Below are 19,498 nucleotides of genomic sequence, written 5' to 3'. Positions count from 1 at the left end.
AGGGAGACGTGGTGTCCGCCTAGTGGCTCCTCTCAAATTGCTCGGGGAAATGGCCTTTTTCTGCCTTTTGATGGCTGGCAGTTTCCTCATCTGCTTGTTCTCCTTTGTTTTGAAAATCAATGACCTGCTGAGTGTGCGGCCACATGGGCGTGGGGGGGGTCAGCGTTTTAGTCACAGGCTCTCCCAGTCGGACTCCGCCATGTTGTCACAGTGTGGTGGAGCAGGTCCAAGGTCTGTGGTGAGATTAGCGGGCCGGGGAAGCTGTGGGGTATTTTAAAAATGATGTGACTTTGACTTCGTGAGTGTGGGTGAGTGCGGGCGAAACGGGAGCCACAGAGCGCTTAATGGAGGAACGGCCTGCACGTGCATGAGAGCAATCAGCCCAGCCAGCTCTGTGGATCATTGAGGAGACACCTAAACTCACAAGGATTGAGAAGGTTTGAGGAGCGAAATCCGAACAGGATCAGGTGGAGCGAGTGCTGGTGGAAGGTGAGTGGGCAGGAAAGCACTGCCGAGAATCGTATGCTGAAGTTCTCCAGAGACTCCTGATGAGCTTGAGAGCGGCCATCGAGTGCTGCGGGGAGACCTGTGGGTACCAATGGAGGTGGCAGGATGAGGGAGTCGGACACGCGGAGTGGCCTGGCGGAGGCTGACAGCTGGTAGCTGGGACAGGAGTTGTTGCTGAGCCTACCTGATGAGGTGGGTGAACAGGATGGGCGGGACGAGAAACAGAGAAGCACCAGAGAAGGAGCTGAAAGGCGACTCTGAGCGATTTTATTCCCGTTTTAACAATTGTTGAAATTCTTCTAATTAGTTGGATTTCAACTTCCTCACCTGCAGTAGCTCAGTTTTTAAAGATGGTTTATTGAAGACTCGTGGCACCGCACTTCGGGTTCATTGTTAAGATGTACACATTGCTTTGTGCCAACGACTGCCGTGGTGTCCTCATTGTCCTTCTCCAGTGTTTCTTAACCTTTCTGGTGTCACAAGTCTTGTTGAATCGAGCGTGATCATCAGAGTGGGGGGGATTGAGCATGAAGGACCAAGAATACCCTGGGGGTCCTGTGCTCAAAGCCCCAGAGGTTTTGTCAGGTGCCCAGTGTGCTTCAAGTCCTCAATTCCATGCCACCTGTCCTCTTAGCTCTAACGCTCATTTCTTTGATTATTTTTTTACTTTCTTCTTTTCGTGGTTCTCAGATTATACGACCTGCTAAACTAAATGACACAAGTCCACTCAGTGCCAGCAAGGCGTGACTGTCACCAAAACACAGGAAAGTGAAGCGATGACAAAGAAGCCCCCTGGGCTTGACTGCGACGACTGGCACACGGTGTGGTACGGAGGTGCAGTCTGATGCCACCTCATATCTTTGGAGGCCCAGCTCAGAACTTTTTAAAGCAACACAAACAGAACTAGAAATACAAATGCAGGTGGCATCTGCAGCCAATAGGAGGGAGCTCAGAAATCTGAAACTGACTTGTGGCAACAATTTTATTAGAACGTTTTTGGTTTTCGTACAAAATGAAAGACCGTAAGTTTAAAATCACACACATGCACACGTTCCAGAACAGATGTGACCTTCCAGATGTGACCAGGATGTGCGCGCTGGTCCCTCAGAGGCACACCTGGCAGTGTCTGAGGTCCATCCGGCCAGACCAGCCCTTGGCAACGAGCTCCTTCGTCCAGTCACCTGTTCCAACATTCCAGCTGGTGACTGAACCCTCTGCCATCTTGGCTCCATGGCACATTCTGGAGAAGCATCAGAGGTAACCAAAAACACCGAGGTGCACTCTGTCCCAACGTGATCGCAGCATCAGCAGCACCCAACTCAACTCCTTCGGTCTGGAAGCTTCTTTGAGAGCCGCCTCTGAGCTGCACTCGCCTTCCCTTACTTAGCAGGTCCGGGTTTTCATGCAAACCCAACTCTTGACTAGAAAGACTTTGGTGGTGTTGATAAAAGAGACGCCCGACTGCCTGAAGTGAACGATAAGTCACAGCCATCGGGCCATCGGGCCATCAAGCAGCAGGAACAGGTCTAGGGAAGAACTGCAAATTACAGGGTGAAGAAAAAGTGGAGTCTCATGTGACATTTTAAAAGACCCGCAACAGCGAGGACAAACTCACATTTGCCATTTCAGAAGCCTAGAATTCCCAGGGGCTGTCTGCCCGGCCCTGTGAGGTAGCAGAGATGAGGAGGGCAGAAGCGGTGGGCAGTCTGGGCCGAGCGGGCAAGCTACTCAGTGGGATGGCTGGCTGCAGGAGGTCGAGGACGCTTTCCTTGGACTGCATCTTGGCCTGAAATTCAAGAACAAAGCGAATGAAAACAAAGAATTAAACAGTCGTGTGAAACAGAGTGCCCTGCAATCAGGTGCCAGGGCACAGCGGTCACTCTCTTAAGTCAGGAGCCCTTACAGCAGGCCCGTTCTGTATGTTCTGTAGCGTAGGCATGACAGATATGGCAATGCACAGTGAAAAGGAACGTGAGGCACAGTGGGGTACGGGGCACATTAGAGTCAACAGGACAAAGGGGGCACACGTCAGTGGGAGTGCATTTAAAAAAAAAAAAAAGAGAAGACAACATAACACATAAGAACACACGTGAGGCACAATTAACAGCACATCAGGGGACACAAAGTCACTTCAAGGGCAGCGTCCACTACATCTACAGCTTTAGGGCAGGACGTTCACCAACCTGCCTGAAGAAGGTGTGAGTTAAGAGGGAGCTGGCAGATGGGCTGCAAGAAAAAGACAGTGTTAATAAAATGGCTCTCCTGCCCACTCTTTGAGAACACAATGAGACCACACCATTTCCGAGTCTGCGATGCCCATGGAAACCACACCTGCCATGCCCCTTTCATGCGAGACCACACCCCTCACCCCCTTTCCATGTGCTCATGGAGACCACGGCCCTCGCACCCACCCACCTACCCCTCGTGTGCTCACTGTGACGTCACCGTCCCCTGGCCTACACTTTAAGGCCACATCCTCCTTTGTGACCACACCCCTCATCTGCATATTCTTTACGCCCTCACCCCTCTCATGGCTTCTCATTGAGATGACACGCCCCTTCCTGCATATTGACACACCTCTTACATGTGCTCATAACCCCCAGGTTAAGTATTTAAGGCCACGCCCCCATTTCCACCCACTGAAATCACATGTGGTTGCTTTTTGAGGCCACACCCCCACTATGAAGCTTAATTGAAACCACACCCTTTCCATGTGGTCTTACTATAAGACTACGCCCATTCTGTTCCCCATCCTTGAGGCCACGCCCCATTCATGAAACTACACCCTCAACCTGTCACCTGCCCCAGTCCTTTTCTGCCAACCGAGACCACAACAGCCCCCAGCTTACTCCCTGAGGCCACATCTCCCTACGTGCCTGTATACTCAGTGAGACCATGGGGGTTTCATGGAGGGCACTTGCCTCCCACTGTTTAAGGCCTTGCCTTTCACCCTATTTACACCCACTGAAATCGCACCCCTTCCTTTACTTCTGCTCCTTGACGACTCATTGAAACTGAAGCACTTTTAGTGGGCATGTTGAGGCCACACTGGTCTTCTTTGAATACACACTTCTTCCATGTGGCCTTAGTAAAATGTCACCTCTCTCCAGCCCACACTTTATGGCATATCTCTGTCGTTGGGCCCTCGCTGATACCCGTGACCCTAATCCCTCATCTCTTTACTCTCAGAGACAACAGCCCACCCCTTATTTACACTCCATTGAGACCACAACCTCAAATGCCAACTCTCCAAGCCCTGGTGCCCCCTGTATATGGCCAAATGAAGCCACACCCACTCCTTGTGTACCCACTGAGGCCACACCCTCCATACCTCGTCATCTACCCCCCTTCCAGGCAGATTCATTGAAACCACACCTCTCCTCACTGACATATCGAAGCCACACCCTCTACATGTACTCTTTCAGACCGCACCCCTTTCATGTGGCCTCCCCTCTGCATATGCCACGCCCTTGCCATGTTCTTATTGAGACCACACCCCTCATCTGCCTGGCTGCCACCCCCTTTATATGGCATCACTGAGATGAACCTCACTTTGCTCACAGCCCCCCCCCCCCTTACCTATTCTTTGACGCCAGACTTGGTACCCGTGTGCTCACTGCGAGTGCACCCATTCCCTATTTTCTGTACATGCGAGACCCCCTTCGCTTTAGCTCATACTCTACCGTTTCTCAGGCTCCTGCTGAATACACAGCTCAACCAGGTTGTGAAAGAGGGAGGAGAAGTTTTTTGGGGCTGGACTCTGTGGCCGCTCTGCCGTCATGGTACGCATGAGACTGGACGCTGCTACGCTCTCGCCGATGCCCGAGTCCACCCCGGAGCGAGATGCTTTCAGCCGGAGTCCTTGCAATGGGAAAGGAGTTGTGTCCAGCAGGGAGAACGGAGTGCCACTCAGTTTCTGCAACAGCATCTGCACAGAAAGACAAGTCTGTTACTTCACCGCGGCCTCAAACTCCGAGCTCTCCCCCAGACTCGGGGTGGGGGTCTTAGACGCAATTGCCTTACCAGTGTTGGGTGAACATTCTGAAAGGGCACTCGTCCACTAGCCAGCTCACAGGCCGTTATACCCAAGCTATAGGAGTCAGACTTGACGTCATAGCCGTGCAGGTCCTGTAGGAAAAGTGGTGTGAGCTGGACAGGTCAGGGGGGTCAGATTCTAATGGGCAGATGGAAGGGGGTGAGAACTTTTATTATTGGCTCACCTGCCGCAGCACTTCGGGACTCAGCCACGGTAGGATGGAGGCGCTGTTCTCTGGAATGTCGAACACAACTCTTGACCTCTTGCCATGCTGCATCATGCTGCAGAGGCTGCGCAGTCCAGTCAGGCAGACGCGGCCATCACCACATAGCAGGATGTGGCTGGCCTTAATACTCCTGCATGGTGGAAAAAGAGAGACAAGACTTCATGCCAGGCTAACCCGGTCCGGTGGCACGGAGTTAAGTGCATGACTCTCACCTATGGATGAAGCCCATGCCATGCAGGTACACAAGCGCCTGCAAGACTCCGTAGAGGATGTAGGCGATAAGCGATTCACTCATACCGTCTGGAAAGTAGGTCCTCAGGAGGCACTCTGCTGAGCCTGTGGAGTGCAGACGATCAGCAATGGGGCCAGCGCTGCTCTGGCCGGCGCTACTCAAGTGAGCCACACTTACCAAAGTCCATGAGTGGAGTGACCACCCAAAGCCAACTGCTTGACAAGAATGCCACATGGCCTCTGAGAATATTAGGGTGGGAGAACAGACGTGTCCTCACAACTTCATTCTCAAAAATTCAAAGCAGAGGTTTCAAGTTAGCAGTCTGCCGGGTTCAGAAGTAGACAAAGGGGAATCGGGCGACCAGAAGTGCACCCTCACCTGCAGAGCTCGCACGTCCTCGTCATTGCACCTGTCCAGATTTGTTAGGCGAATGGCCACCAGACGGCTGGAAGGATGGTGTCTCGCTGTGGCTATCAAGCTGTGGTTATTGAAGCCCCTTCCTGTTCCAGATGGAATATAGAAGAGAGACACAGGTCAACGAGCAAAGACGGAGACTGCCAGGCTAGAAAATGCGTGGCTGGGACTGGCACACAGATCTCATCTACAGTATTGTGAAAAGCAGTGCCACCAGAAGCATGAAAACCAGAAGCCTAAGGCACTGTGTACGTGTCACCAGTTATGAGAAGAGTTGGCATTCTGAGCAGCCAGCAGTGACTGGCACAATGGCATGAGACAGGATTGGCTTTGGGAAAGGTGGGTAATAGCTGGCATGACAGCTGGACACCAAGTTCAAAGGGCAAATGCAATTATTGGCATTACAGCCACTGGAAATGACTAGCGACACAAAAAAAGAGAGAGCCACTGAAGTCTGGAATGAACTGTCAGCGACTGGCACCACAGCGACCGCAACACTCCAAGTGCATGTAGGAGTGGGGGCACTGGGATGTCACACACCTGGAAGTGTGTCACTGCAGCACAGAGCAGTGGGAGCCATGTTCTCCCTTTATGACTCATGTGACAGGGTCTCTGTAACCACGAGGGTCTCACATTTGGGACTGAACTCTGGCACAACACCTGGACCGAGACGCCAGCACATTCAGTTCTGAACGACTGGCATTACAGGAACAGTTTTGAGAGTATTTGTTGGTGACAGACATGGGAGCTGAATAGTTCTGAAAGCAGCTGGCATTTACAGGCAGTGGAAGGACCTGGAAGAGGCTCGATTCACACCACTGGACTCCCAGTACAGATGGCAGGGATGGGCACAGCAGTGGCTGGCAATAACTTGCACCAAAGTGAGAAAAAGCTCTGACAACTAATAGGAGTGACAGGCACGGAAATTAGTGATTCATGTCTCTGATCTGCTGGCAAGGACTGCCATGGCAATGACACACTTGCTTAGTTTTGGCAACAGTTGGCACTTAATTGCATAAATCAGTGACTGACAGCAACAGCAAAAAAACTCACCCAGTTCAGACAGCAGCTTGTAGTGACTGGCATCAGATGCGTAGATAGTCTTTTCTTCAGTAGGCACTTTTGTGGGCGTTGAGCATGGTGCTGGCTCACTGCTCTGAAAGCGGAGAGAGGCTTCTTGTTAGAAAGCAAAGTTGTAAAGATGTGAAGCAGCACTGCAGGAGTGACGCACATCACTGGGAATGCCCGACACCCACTGCTGCCAACTTACACCCAAAGCTGGCTTTCCCAAATGAGAACGGAGGAGCTAGCGCCCACAAAGTATCCACATGGAAATGCTTACCAGATACTGGTGGCTCACGCCATCTGAGGGGTCCTGACTGCTCAGGGTCTCCACCAGTGTCTGAGTAACACACAAGCAGTCCTAAGGAAGAAGGCAAGAGACGCGTTCAGACGAGCAATGGGGGTGTCTGGAGCAGCGGAGGGGAGTCCGACCAGCGCGAAGGGTTTCAAGGTACTGCGACATGCGGGCAAAGGCAGGTACAGTGGGTGTAGAAAAGAATCCCCCCTTTTAAAATATTCCCATTTGTTTTGCTTTACAGCTTTAAATGAAAACTAATATTTCTTCCCAGCTTTACTTCCTCAATGCCACCTTTACCATCAAAGTGAAAGAAATCGCAGCTACAGTTCAGAAGAATTATAAAAAGTCAAAAACACGAAATCCTCAGATTAATAATGGACACCCCCAAACTCACTCAGGTGTCAGTGCCCCCCATTTCCATTGCGGTTACTGGTTTCCTTCCACCTGTGCTCAGTTGTATTGAGTATGATTAGTGAAGCTGTTCCTGGTCCATTCATTCCCTTCCTTGGTAGTACAACTGACTACGGGTGGCAGGCCACTTTCAGAAGATCTCAGGGATAGAGTTGTGGAAGGACAGAAGGCAAGAGACGGAGACCAAAACATCTCAAAGGCTTTATAATCCCAAGGAGCTCAGTAAAGTCCATCATAAAGAAGTGTTTGGTACTACTAGGACCCTCCAAACAGGATCGAAGAGCAAGGAGGAAACTGGGAAGAGAAGCTACAGAGAGGCCAATGGCCACTGTGAAGGAGTTACAGGACTTGATGGCACAGAGTGGTCATTGATGGTGTGCAGATGACAACAATTTCACAAGCGCACCACCATTGTGGCTTGTTCAGGAGGGTCGCACTTCTCAAGAAAGGCCACATTAAGGCTCATTTGAGCTTTCCCAGAATGCACCTTGAAGATTCTGATGCCAAGTGTTAAAAAGGTCTTATGATCAGAGGAGACCAAAATCAAACTATTAGGCCTCAACACCAAACAGTCCACCAATGCAGCTCACCATCCACAACACACCATACCTACAGTAAAGCATGGAGGGGGCAGCGTCCTGTTGTGGGGGTCCTGGGGCTCTCGTTAGGGTAGAAGGAAAAATGGATGGGGCGAAATACCATCAAATTCTGGAGGAAAACCTGCTACCCTCTGCCAGAAAGTTGAAGATGGGCAGAATGTCCACCTTTGAACACGACAACGAGCCGAAGCAGACAGCAGAACTGAGCACACGGTGACTGAAGGAGAAGAAAGTGGACATCCTGGTGTGGCCAGTGAGAGCTGAGACCTAAATCAGTGGAGAGATCTGAAGATAGCAGACCACCAACACTCACCACCCAATGTGACCGAACTTGAACAGTCAAACTGTGAAGACGAGTGGGGGGCACATATTGAGTGGGCTCAGTCTAGATGGGCAAAGCTGATAGAGAAGAATCAACAGACTCAAGGCTGGGATTAAACCAAAAAGGGGGTCAACAAAATGACACTGACATGGGGGGTCCTTTATTCAACTCAATAGGTCTTGGTTTTGATTTTTTTAATTCAGCTGTGACTTTTTTAACTCGGATGTTAGAGGTGGCATTGAGTAAGTAAAGCTGGGAAGAAATATTAAGTGTGTGTGTTAAGGCTGTAAAGCAAAAAAAAAAAGGAATATTTTGAAGGGGGGATTCTTTTCTACACCCACTGTAGGTGGGCCATGAAGACCCACTGATGAGTGGCTTGAGTCTTGACACAGGCTTACAACTCAGGAGTCTGAATCTCAAAGCTGGCCGACTCCACATCCACCCTGAACAATTCACAAGGCCAGTTTGTGAGTTAATTATAACCGCAATAAACAGCGCAGATAAACAGAAGGCGGCGAGAATTTAAGGCGCGGTTATAAAGTTGACTGACCGATTATATTATCACCCAGTGACTTGCTAAAAGACAAAAGTGGGCTCTTCTTACCAGGAAAGACATAGAATACGTCTAGTGGTGAGCAGCTCCGTGAGAGGCATTCATCAGTGACCAGCAGCTATGAAAGGAAAAGAAAAAAACGACGCACATTAATATGAAGGCGCCTTACATGCCCTAAAAACACAAAACCGCTGCACATCCTAGGGGGACCAAAATTACATTTCAACATGCAGTTCAGCTCCCAAAAAAAGCACAGCACGTCGCACAAGAATATCCAATGAGCTCTCGGGTCAAGACTTCCCAAGAGGAAGATCTACTTTAGCAATGCCGTAACCCCGGAGGAGAAACTCAATTACAGTACGGAGCAGCTGGCAACGTACGGAAAGACAAAAAAAAAAAGGCTGTGCGTCTCGACAAGAAACCATAAGTTGATCCAGCATGCTCTTGTTCGTGGGTGTGGGGGTCCAAGTTGGACAACTATGTGGAGTCCTCTGTCACCTGAGCTGCAAGAGCTGCTTCTGTGGAAAGCATTGGTCCTGCTCCAATGAAGGCAGGTGCCCCTTTGCCTAATGACTACAGACCAGTGCCACTGATGCCCCACATCATGAAGACCTTGAACAGGCTGCTCCTGGACTTTTATTCTTATATTTTGTCTTTTTTCCCCCCTGATTCTTCATCCTGTAAAGCACTTGGAGCTCCATCATTTGTATGAAAATGTGCTACACAAATAAATATTGTTGTTGTTGTGGTAGACCACCAGTTTTGCTGAACGGACAAAGATTGGAGTGGAAGACGACATCATCTCTCTGCTCCAGAAGGCTTATTCTTACCTGGACAAAGCTGCCAGCGCGGTGACGATTTTGTGCTTTGGTGTCTCCAGGTGCCCTCATTATTACTTATTATTTGACAGACGTCTTTATCCAAGATATATGGATGTGAGCAACACAACGAACAGTCCTGCCACCTTTTCTCTTCGCCCTGTACATCGTCAGACTATAACTATTACACCAGGTCAGGTCTCCTGCAGAAATTCTCAGGTGATTCTGCGCTTCCAGGGTGTACCGATAAGAGGAACGAGACACAATATGAGGAGTCGGGCGGAGAAGTTCAGTTGCAGGTAATTCTTTCTACATCATGAAACAAACATCAGCAAAACACTGACATCCACGGCACCAAACAGCCCCTCTACCCCTGGTCAGTATGCCGGGAGTGAATGTGTAGAGGTGGTCCACATCAGAGAGGCTGGACTGCTCTCGTAACATGGAGGAGCTTTACAATAGTAGTGGTAGACTCTTTTATCTTAGGTGACGGTGTCCCTCAAATGTGGGTGCTGACATCCTTCACACCTTCTGTTGTGGTGTGAAATTTTGCATATCAGTTGATAAATATTTGGCATGTCTTTATTTTGTAATTTATAACACTAATGTCTATCATTGATAGGAACAGCAATGGTTTGATGGTTAAGAACCCCCACACCTTTTAGGATGGAGTCTCTTTGTGATTTTACGACGGGACTGGGAGAAGTGCCTAGAACAAGTTTGGCAAGTGTTTCTCTGCATCAATCAACCCCGACAAGAAAGCCAATCTACCGAGCTGGCAAGCATCAGCTGAGCAAATGGTTTTGGGGGCAGGTGTGAAAGCAGAAGTGTGGCAGTTTGGGACTGACTTGAATCAGAGGTCTTTCTGCACCATGACACCCTGTTGGCTGTAGGGTTTGGACAGAGAGCCTATAAATGGACTTGCTTTACCCCTCCCTCTTACCAACTGATGAAGGAGCAGCTCACACACCATGACCTGAAAAGGACAACACAATGAAGAGCACAGCTTGGCAGCCATATTGAGACGGGCATGCGGCCTGTTCTGAAGAAAGCTGACCACAAGTGAGGCCTTAACTCGAGTAACGAACAAGTCTGTGTGCCGCCCGACACTCCACATCAGCATTTATCAGGTTGTACGGTCGCCAGTATTCACTTGTACTTTGCTTATTGTTATTATGTATAAATAATATTATCAGTAATGCATTATTTAAAGTGTAACTTAACTCCTGCTTGTCTTTTACTACACCCAATTGCCTGAGGTTATAAATTTAGAAGGGAAGGTGGGGAGAAGTTATAAAGTACAATACCTGAGGAAGTGTTTAGTCTGGGAGATTTGAGGCCTTCTGACAAAGGCTACACATTAATAATACAAAAGGGGAAAGTCAAGGAATAGAGAACTCTATCAAGACAAAACATCTTCTACAACTCTGTGATGTCCAGGTTGGTGTGCTGGGCTGGTAACATCTCCTCAACTGAGGCCCACCAAATCAACAAGCTAATTCAATGGGCAGGCTCAGCTATGGGACACCAGCTGGACCCCCTGGAGGTAGCTACACATCTTCTGTGTGACACACCAACACTAAGAACTGGCAGCCAACTAATTATTCAGTAGAAGCGTGTCGAGAAATGTGACGGGGGGCTCTTTTATATTAACAGCATTACATTACACCTGTAGAGCACCTCATTGGGACTGGGGCTGCCATGTCAGACGTTTTCTTTCCTTTTTAGTCATTCAGCTGTGTATCTGACAGGAGTCTATCGTTTGTGATAATATTAAGCAACTAGGGGGCTTCGCTTGCCAACCCCCCAGCCTGCACTACGTGCCAGCCACTTTGCGTCTTTGCCACTTGTGTATGTGGATTTCACTTTCACCAAACAAGTCTTTTAATCCTCGTGGATACGCCTCTTCATTGGGAAGAAACATTACTTTTCCCTGATGGCAACACTAAGTAGATGATCTACAAGTCTCTACAAGCTGAACAATATCTAATATCTACATACTTCTGTCATATCACCTATGTCCATATATTCAATCTCTTTTCGCTGTTCCATTATTTCACCAAATAATATTTTCCGTTTGTTATCAGTTTTTTGAGACTTTAGTACTTTCATAATCTCTAACCTGCTCTGCATGTGTATCGCGGCAAACATTTTTGCACCTCTTTACGATCTTCTAGGGTGCACTAATCCTCACTTCTCCAAAAAACACCAACACGTGAAATTCCGCCTGGACGTGATGATGTCACTTCCGGTTCCTGCCCAGATGACATCACTTTCCCTGCCTGGCTTTAAAACCGCAATCTTTGCCGGTTATGTTGTTGGACTGAAGTCTGATGAGAGCTGTTCTATGGAAACAACCTTTCAGTTTTGGCACCCTAATTCAAGTGATTGGGCAGCTGCCCTCAAACCTCTTCCTGCATCTGTCCAATCTTTTCACACTGTCTATCGATCAGGCCAGTCTTACCATCTCCAGAAATTCTCAGAGGACTCCACCATTACAGGCTGCATTAATAATGGAGACAAGTCAGAGTGCACAAGGCTTGAGGGGGACGTCATCTTGTGGTTCAGGGAGCTCAATATCAATAAGAGAAAATAGTTGGAGGTGGACTTCTTACACGCCAAAGAGTCTCTGAGACCAGTCACCATTCTGGGAGAGGAGGTGAAGATGGTGCAGAGCTACAGGTACTATGAAAGTCACATAAAGAGCAAACTGGTCCAGTCTGACAACACAGTGGCACTGGGTAAGAAGGACCAGACTGCCAGACTGTGCTTTCTGAAGGAGACTTTTGATGTGTAGCAAAGCTGCTGGAAATGTTCCACCAGTCCATAGTAGCTAGCGTGTAACTCTACAATGGGGTCTCCTGGGGAAGCAACCCGAGTTCAGAAGACACACAATGCCTGAAAAAACTGCTCCATCACAAGGATGACCCTGGACACACTGGAAGATGTTGTGTAAAGGAGGATGGGTGGCAAAATTGGATGCCATCATGAAGAATCCCCTCCAGGGGGCACTCTCTTGGATACATTTAGCAGACAGGCTCATTACTCAAGGGTGTGCTAAGAAGCATCTCTGGGGGTCTTTTCTGCAGGGAGTTATCCAGCAATTCTGTGCTCCCTCCTGTCATCACAGACTAAATGCTTATATGCACAATAATATGTTTAATAATCCATCTATTAACTGATTGCATTATTTTTCCTATGAGTCTTTATTTTTGTTTTTTATGTTTCTGTTGCTGTAGTTATTTATTAATAAAGTTTATCTAATCTAACCTAATCTTTTCCTAACAACAAGAACTTACGTGGAATTCTCTGGCCGGCTGAGATATCGAATCCCACCAGTATGTCCTGCTGCACCACAGGGTCTTCTCAAAGCACCCCTTCAGTTTCTGACGTAAATCCCCAATCAGGGCACAACCTGCGCTTCCTAAGAGAAAAAATCCCACCACAGCTCAGGCTGCACTTGCCGCGAAGAAATCCAAGCAAAAGGCGGCCATCGTATCCGACCAATGCACTGCCTTAGCTCCTCGACGGGGAACCGAAGCACAGCTCAACCCGCACTTGGAGAAACGCCTGAGCTTCTCAAGAGAATGCCCAACATAAAGAAGGCCCGAGCTTCGATGACCACTAAACGAGGGGTAACTTTCAGTGGGTGGCGTTGAGCTCAAGTCAGCCCCCCGAATGTCAGCACACACTCTCACCTAACGGCAGCTTCTTCTCTGCTCTTTGTAGATCCAGTCTTCGAAACTTTCTTTGCAAACACAAACGCTGCGCGATCCATACGCGGACCACCTCCTCCTACCGTTACACGTCAGGGTCTCCACACGATCTTCTCTGGCACGCCTCGAGCACTCACCGTGTGCGCGCTCCTCTGCCTGGACAGCACGGTCCTGGTCGCCTACGTTCATACTGCCTCCGCTTCGGGAGTCCCAGCTGATCAGTCACTGCAAGAGAAGCAGCCAAGCACCAAAGTCACATCAAGGTCCCCCGAGAATGACGTCACTGAAGCCCATCCGCCCCCTCCCCAAACTGATGGCGCCAGCCGTACGTTATCAGGTAGCCCTTTAATTCTCATTCGCAATGGGGAAACACAGAAGACCGATCGTCAATAAACTTCATGTCTGTTCATCCCAAGGTACAAAGCCACGTTTTACTTGCCGACTGAAACATCGCAAGGCAGGCTGCCCTTAGTTTAACAGCTCGACGTAGTATGATGACGTCACGGCCTCGCACTCCCCCACCGCTCCCGCCCTTCGCTTTTTCTTCGGACTCAGAACGATGACGCAACACGCCGCGCTGTTCATCTCCGGTCCTCTGTCGCCCCGCCTGGCTTCTTTTGTTTCCGAGTGACAGAATTCTGTATGTCGTCGCGGCGCCGAAACAGGTCAGTAGACCTCTTGGGTTATTTATTTGCTGTGTGCGGACAGGTGTCGTGGGGACGAGAGACGAGCCTCTTTAGTCGCGTCCCTCGGTTGTAGAGCGGTCCGCTTCAAATGTGGCGGGAGCGGGCGACGTCGCTGTAGTGGCAGCGCTTCTTCATATTCTGGGGGGTATCAGGCACACGGTGGCTCAAGCGCCGTTAAGTGGTACGTTATGTTATGTCAGCGTGGTGGAGGTGGGAGGCGCGAGAATTCAACGCGGGATAGCGGGTGCAACACCAAGGTCACGTGGGCGGGATGGGGGGGATCCATGGAGTGACCGATCCGAGCTGTGGGCCTGACCTGTCCAAAGTCCAGTCAGCCCGCAGCGCAGATCGGTCACTACAAATTTGGACATCTTCTCTATTCGTAAATCAGCCTGCTTAATACAGCGCCTTTCGCAGTGAACTCTAGCACAACGCATTCTTGACGCTGACCCCTCGCGGTTAGTGCTGCGTGGGTGCGATGGGAATGGCCAGGCGATCTGCTGTGCTGGGGCTCAAACTCAAGACCCGTGGGAGGGAATAAGCGCTTGTGGCTCCCAAGAAATCTCATCCCGCAACTTCCTGGACAGCCCGTTAAAGATTCAGATTTTTCTGGCGTCCCGTTAGCCTGACAGGCCGCTGCTGCACTGTAAAAAAATAATGTTACATTTACGGTAAAAAACTGGCGGCCCGGATTTTACCATAAAAAAGAAGGTAACAATATTTTTTGGTCTACGGTACACTTTAAAAAATAATGTTAAATTTACGATAAAATACTGGCAGCTGGGTAGCCAAAATTTTACTGTAATAAATAAGGTGACAATATTTTTAGACCTACAGTATAGTTTTGTAGTAAAAACCATTAGGTCTTTGCAACAAATTCAAACAGAAGGGAATGTTTAACCATAACCAGAAATTCATGTTACGTAATAAATATGACAATCAATAAACAAGATGTACTGGAAGGGTCAAACCCCAGTGAAATACACAGTTTGCATCAGTTAAGTTACAACAACCAATAACAAGTACGTACCATTTAATTACACACATTCAAAACAATTCAATGTTTAAGGAAATTATGGCACGTTGTCTGCTTGGGAAGTACAGGTTTCTTTTGTGGTGTATGGTGTCCTACTTATCGAATATAACCCACCATAAATCAGCTTCCATAACCACAAAAAACCTTCGGCACGTGGGGAAAAATAAGTCTACTAATTTAGATTAAGTTTTTTTTCCCTCCTATTCAAAGGTATGCGGTTCACCGGGATCAATATTGTAAAAAGGGGCGTGTCCTTATGCAAATATCGTAACCGGTTTTACTGAAACTGATTTACCGTTTTACATTTTACGGTTGTTTACCTTCGTTATTTAACAGTTTTACACTGTAAAAGTAACAGATTTTTTTCCGTATAACTGTAATGCATCAATTAACGGTATTTAGCATATTTTGAAGGTAGAAAAATATTGATTTTACAGAACTTGGCTGTAAAAAATAATGAAATGTACTGTTTAAGATATACAGGTAATTTTCAGTAGAACATAAGGAAACTTTCCTTTTTTTTGAGAAAAGGTCTTTTACTGTCACCATTTACAGTATTTGTACCGTTAAATTACTGACATTTTTGACAGTGTGTACTTGTTCCATACAGCTGTGTCATATCATGTGCTGCTGTAATCGACTTTTCCATACCCAGTGACAGGAGATGTCATTTGATTAGGAGAACGAGATGGGCAGCGTGCCAGGGAGAGAGAGAGAGAGCAGCTTGTCCTAACAGCCAGACTTGGCAGTCGCCACCATGCTACTGTGCTGATGTTGGAACAATGGGCTCGACTATAAATAGCTGCAGATGCAGGATGGCTGGTATGAGGAAGCCAAAGCATACCGGCTCAAATGCCAGCTCTGTTAGTGCCTCCTCTCCATTTAATAGCCAGTCACCTTGGTGCCTGAACTGACAACTTAAGTACCTGGCACTAGGCATGTCACAGTACCAGAACATTTATGTTCATACCAATACCAGTGACATTTGAAGTACTTGATATCTGTTTGACACCATGGCAAGAACAGAAGTGCAGTTCAACAGCTCTTTTTTAAAGATACCTCCATTATTCAGGTGAGCAATATTGTGCCATTTCCTGTCAACTTTACGGGGCGAAGCTACCCCCATTTAGAAGACAGACTCCCCTAAACACTTGTCAGGGTCATCGTAACAGCATTATAGGCCCCCGGGCCAAGCAGTGCACTGGGACCCCAACCTAGACAACATACATAGATTAGCATGGGCCCCGGCAACTGCTCATGCGTTAAGACGGCCCTGGTGTAGGCCCCCCAGGATATTTGATCAGTTATCTTAAATTGATCAGCAATGAATCAAGCCACCCTAAACTTAAAGGGGGAACCCCCCAACATTATTCTGTTTTTTTAATCTTGTATTGAATTTATTAAAGCATATAACATTCCGTACAATCAAGTCAAACTTAACAAAACTAAATTCAAATCCACGCCTGCCCATGAGATAGAGAGGAAGGCCAACAGCCCGAGTCAGACTGTTGAGAGTAGTAAAGAGAGAGAGGAGTCTTTTCTCGCAATATAAATGCTTATTCTAAAATGTTACTGATTAGAAGATCCTGCCAGGTTTTAAAAAAAGTTTTGACAGATCCTCTAAGTGGGAATTTGATTTTTTTTTCCAGTTTCAAATCATATAAAACATCAGTTACCCACTGATTTAACAGAGGCGGGTTAGGATTCTTCCAGTTGAGCAACGCAAGTCTACATGCTAATAGTGTAGTAAAGGCAGTTACACTTTAAGCCCCTCTGCGAGCCCACCAAACACCAGCTGGGAGTGATTGGGACACCAAGGCTGTTGGAGAGGCATTTAAAAATATTGGTCCAGAGTGATGTTAAGGTGGTGCTCATCCAAAACAAACTGGAGCTCAATTGCAACGTTCGCAGGTCGGATTTTGCCCTGAAAACATCTTGGGACAATTTTAAATGAGAGTGATGTGTTTGATAAAAGATTTGAAGTTGAATAATTGACTGTTTTACACATGTGGAGCTCGAGTGAATTCTGTGCATGGCTGCCTTCCACTCCTTTTCTGAGATGTTGAGTCAGAGATCCTTTTCCCACTGAACTCTGGGATCTTTAAAAGGAAGGGACTTGTAAACGTTTTTATATATTCTAGAAATGCTGTCTGAGTCTCCAAGACTGATCAATATCTCTTCTGGAATAGAAATAGGTGGGAGGTGAGGAAAATTGGGCAGTTTCTAAATTGTGTTGATGGGAGATTAAATTTGGAGTGTAACTGTTCATAGGATGCAAAGATATTATTTATATACAGGGTGGTCCAGATCTAATTATGCAATTTTCATTACGCTATAACTTATTAAGTTTATTACATAGAGAATTCATGGGCGGCACGGTGGCGCTGCTGCCTCGCAGTTAGGAGACCCGGGTTCGCTTCCCGGGTCCTCCCTGCGTGGAGTTTGCATGTTCTCCCGTATCTGCGTGGGTTTCCTCCGGGCGCTCCGGTTTCCTCCCACAATCCAAAGACATGCAGGTTAGGTGGTTTGGCGATTCTAAATTGGCCCTAGTGTGTGCTTGGTGTGTTTGTGTGTGTCCTGCGGTGGGTTGGCACCCTGCCCAGGATTGGTTCCTGCCTTGTGCCCTGTGTTGGCTGGGATTGGCTCCAGCAGACCCCCGTGACCCTGTGTTCGGATTCAGCGGGTTGGAAAATGGATGGATGGACATGGAGAATTCACAACTGAATGGAAGACAAGAGGGACATTACATGGAACATCAGTGACTTAATTCAATGTAAGTCCATTTTTGTTTATTACAAGATATTTCAAACAATTCTTTTGTCTTGCATTGTTTTCCAGCACTGCATTAAAAGTTGCATAATTTGATCTGGACCACCCTATACTACCGGCCCACTCCTCCTCTTCTTGTGTCGGCATCTTTTCACGTTAAAACTGATTAATTACTTAGTACGTTTTCCTTCATTTTTCACTTATGTGCCTTCAATCTGCCTCAGAATGATTTAAGATCTGAAGAGGGAGGGGAAGTGACAGCAAAGGTGGTAGGGACGAGAACGGCACCCGTATACATGCGCCATACGGCCGCCCAGCTGCCCGCTGCCGAGAGTTGATTCTACAATAAAATAAAAATAAAAAGAGGAGTAACCTTGGAAGTCAATCATCACTCCAGAAGCTGATAGTAGACGTCACGTAGTATGTGTGTAGCAACAGCTACAGGCGATTTAAAATCCTGGACAGACAAATGGGCAGCCAAGGTAGTGTAATATATAAGAAGATAAATCGCAAAATGATTTAATTCCATACGTTTTCCAAACATTAAAAACTGTGTAAGTCCAGGAGGGTGGAAAGGGGTGCTTATCATGTAGAGGCGCCACAGATAAAACATTCTCTAACTTGAAGTGCTTCCTACATTGGCTCCATATTCTGAGTGGACGAAGGACAGCTGGGTTGTTAGCATTTGATTGTTAACAAATCTCAATCCGGGTGGGTCGTCGTGTGGTGGGTACAACAACACGCTGTAATCAGCGCAAGCTCCCAACCTAACAAATCCAGCCGCTGTGATTTCCGAGGGAGTCGGCATATTCTCCCCTGGTCCACAAAATGTTTCTGATTTTAAAAATGGCATGTGGCTTACCCACCCAACCTAACTGTTTGTAGCCCCAAAAGCCCCCGGCAATGTCTAGCTTCAGCACATTGCTATGAGTTGAAAGGCCTGTACATCTAGGGCAGTAGGTATCCACAAAGAGAGGACATTTCGATATATCAATATTTAGGCAAAAACACCTCTCCCATAGAAAAGTAATTAACCCAAAATCTCAAAAATGTTTTATTGATTTGATTGAAATCTGGTGTCTTTATGTAAAAAAAGGACAATTAACCAACCCATTTTTTTATCTGTTGTGGAACGGGCCCTGGACACGGACAGACGGACATCGTTTGTTCACCCAACACACGTTTATTATGACCACCACTATATACAATATTTACAATAAAGTCAGCGCACGTCCCAGTGCCTCCAGCACCAATCCCCAAAAGTCCAGGCCTCACAGTCCTTTGTGCCTCTTCTTCTGGCCGCCTCCAGTCTTCTCTCCAGCTCCGTCTTCTTCCACCCGACTTCCGCTCTCGAATGCAGGGAGGCGGCCCCTTTTATCACACCCCGGATGGGCTCCAGCTGCTTCCCGGCATTCCTCCGCGGACACGCCCCAGTGTGGCGGAAGTGCCGGCTGCGCACCCGGAAGCCCTCCGGGTGTCCCTGTCTTCTTCCCCCCAGCACTTCCCGGTGTGGCTGAAGTGCTGGGCTCCAGGTTTCTTCAGGCACCGGGGTGCCGCCTGGTGGTGGCCACGGGTCCCTGCAGGGCCAACAAAACCAAAGCAGTCGCCCCCTCGTGGTCGGGTGGAGGCACCAGCCCTCCTCCGGTCCCCTCGGGCATCCCGGCTGGGCTCCACCCCCAGCCGCATGTGACACTGTCAATACATTTTTTATTTGTTAATATTACACTAACACACACGCGCTCTGTGCTGCACTGATACGGGGCTTTACGAAAACGACAGACACAATAGAAGTGATAGACGGACCACATGAACA

General features: G+C 48.0%; 2 protein-coding genes across 5 annotated transcripts in view; one reads left to right on the top strand and one right to left on the bottom strand.

Annotated features, from left to right (window-relative positions):
- Positions 1-1,471: 1,471 nt before the first annotated feature.
- Positions 1,472-13,658, bottom strand: stradb (STE20 related adaptor beta). 4 transcript variants are annotated; one of them, XM_039757796.1, is made up of 14 exons: positions 13,524-13,658; positions 13,332-13,419; positions 8,712-8,778; positions 6,758-6,838; positions 6,469-6,571; positions 5,380-5,501; positions 5,179-5,287; positions 4,982-5,105; positions 4,728-4,899; positions 4,531-4,635; positions 4,191-4,435; positions 2,691-2,733; positions 2,123-2,293; positions 1,472-2,044 (listed from the first exon to the last, which is right to left on the bottom strand). In XM_039757796.1, exons 3-13 carry the CDS (start codon positions 8,721-8,723, stop codon positions 2,141-2,143), a joined length of 1,269 nt encoding a protein of 422 aa, XP_039613730.1. In that variant the 5' UTR covers positions 8,724-8,778; positions 13,332-13,419; positions 13,524-13,658; the 3' UTR covers positions 1,472-2,044; positions 2,123-2,140. The 4 variants fall into 4 exon arrangements, with proteins under 4 accessions (XP_039613730.1, XP_039613732.1, XP_039613731.1 ...); XM_039757798.1 differs by having other exon boundaries at positions 1,472-2,033; positions 13,332-13,658; XM_039757797.1 differs by lacking the exons at positions 13,332-13,419; positions 13,524-13,658 and adding an exon at positions 13,177-13,294.
- A 90-nt stretch (positions 13,659-13,748) lies between these two features.
- The window catches only part of trak2 (trafficking protein, kinesin binding 2), a 63,458-nt gene continuing 57,708 nt past the window's right edge, over positions 13,749-19,498 (top strand). The window contains exon 1 of the mRNA XM_039757795.1: positions 13,749-13,859. The gene's annotated coding sequence lies outside the window, so the exon portion shown is untranslated. The remainder of the gene's footprint in view (positions 13,860-19,498) is intronic.

Source organism: Polypterus senegalus, chromosome 6 (assembly GCF_016835505.1).
Source record: "Polypterus senegalus isolate Bchr_013 chromosome 6, ASM1683550v1, whole genome shotgun sequence".
NCBI classification, from domain to species: Eukaryota; Metazoa; Chordata; class Cladistia; order Polypteriformes; family Polypteridae; genus Polypterus; species Polypterus senegalus.
Note: the sequence above shows the minus strand (reverse complement) of the source record. Positions and strands in the feature narration are given on the sequence as shown.

Coding starts and splice junctions, on each gene's coding strand:
- stradb (XM_039757798.1), bottom strand. Junction 4,636..4,727: donor GTCCCGAAGTGCTGCGGCAG/GTGAGCCAATAA, acceptor CTTTTCCTACAG/GACCTGCACGGCTATGACGT. Junction 2,294..2,690: donor CTCACACCTTCTTCAGGCAG/GTTGGTGAACGT, acceptor CTTGAATTTCAG/GCCAAGATGCAGTCCAAGGA.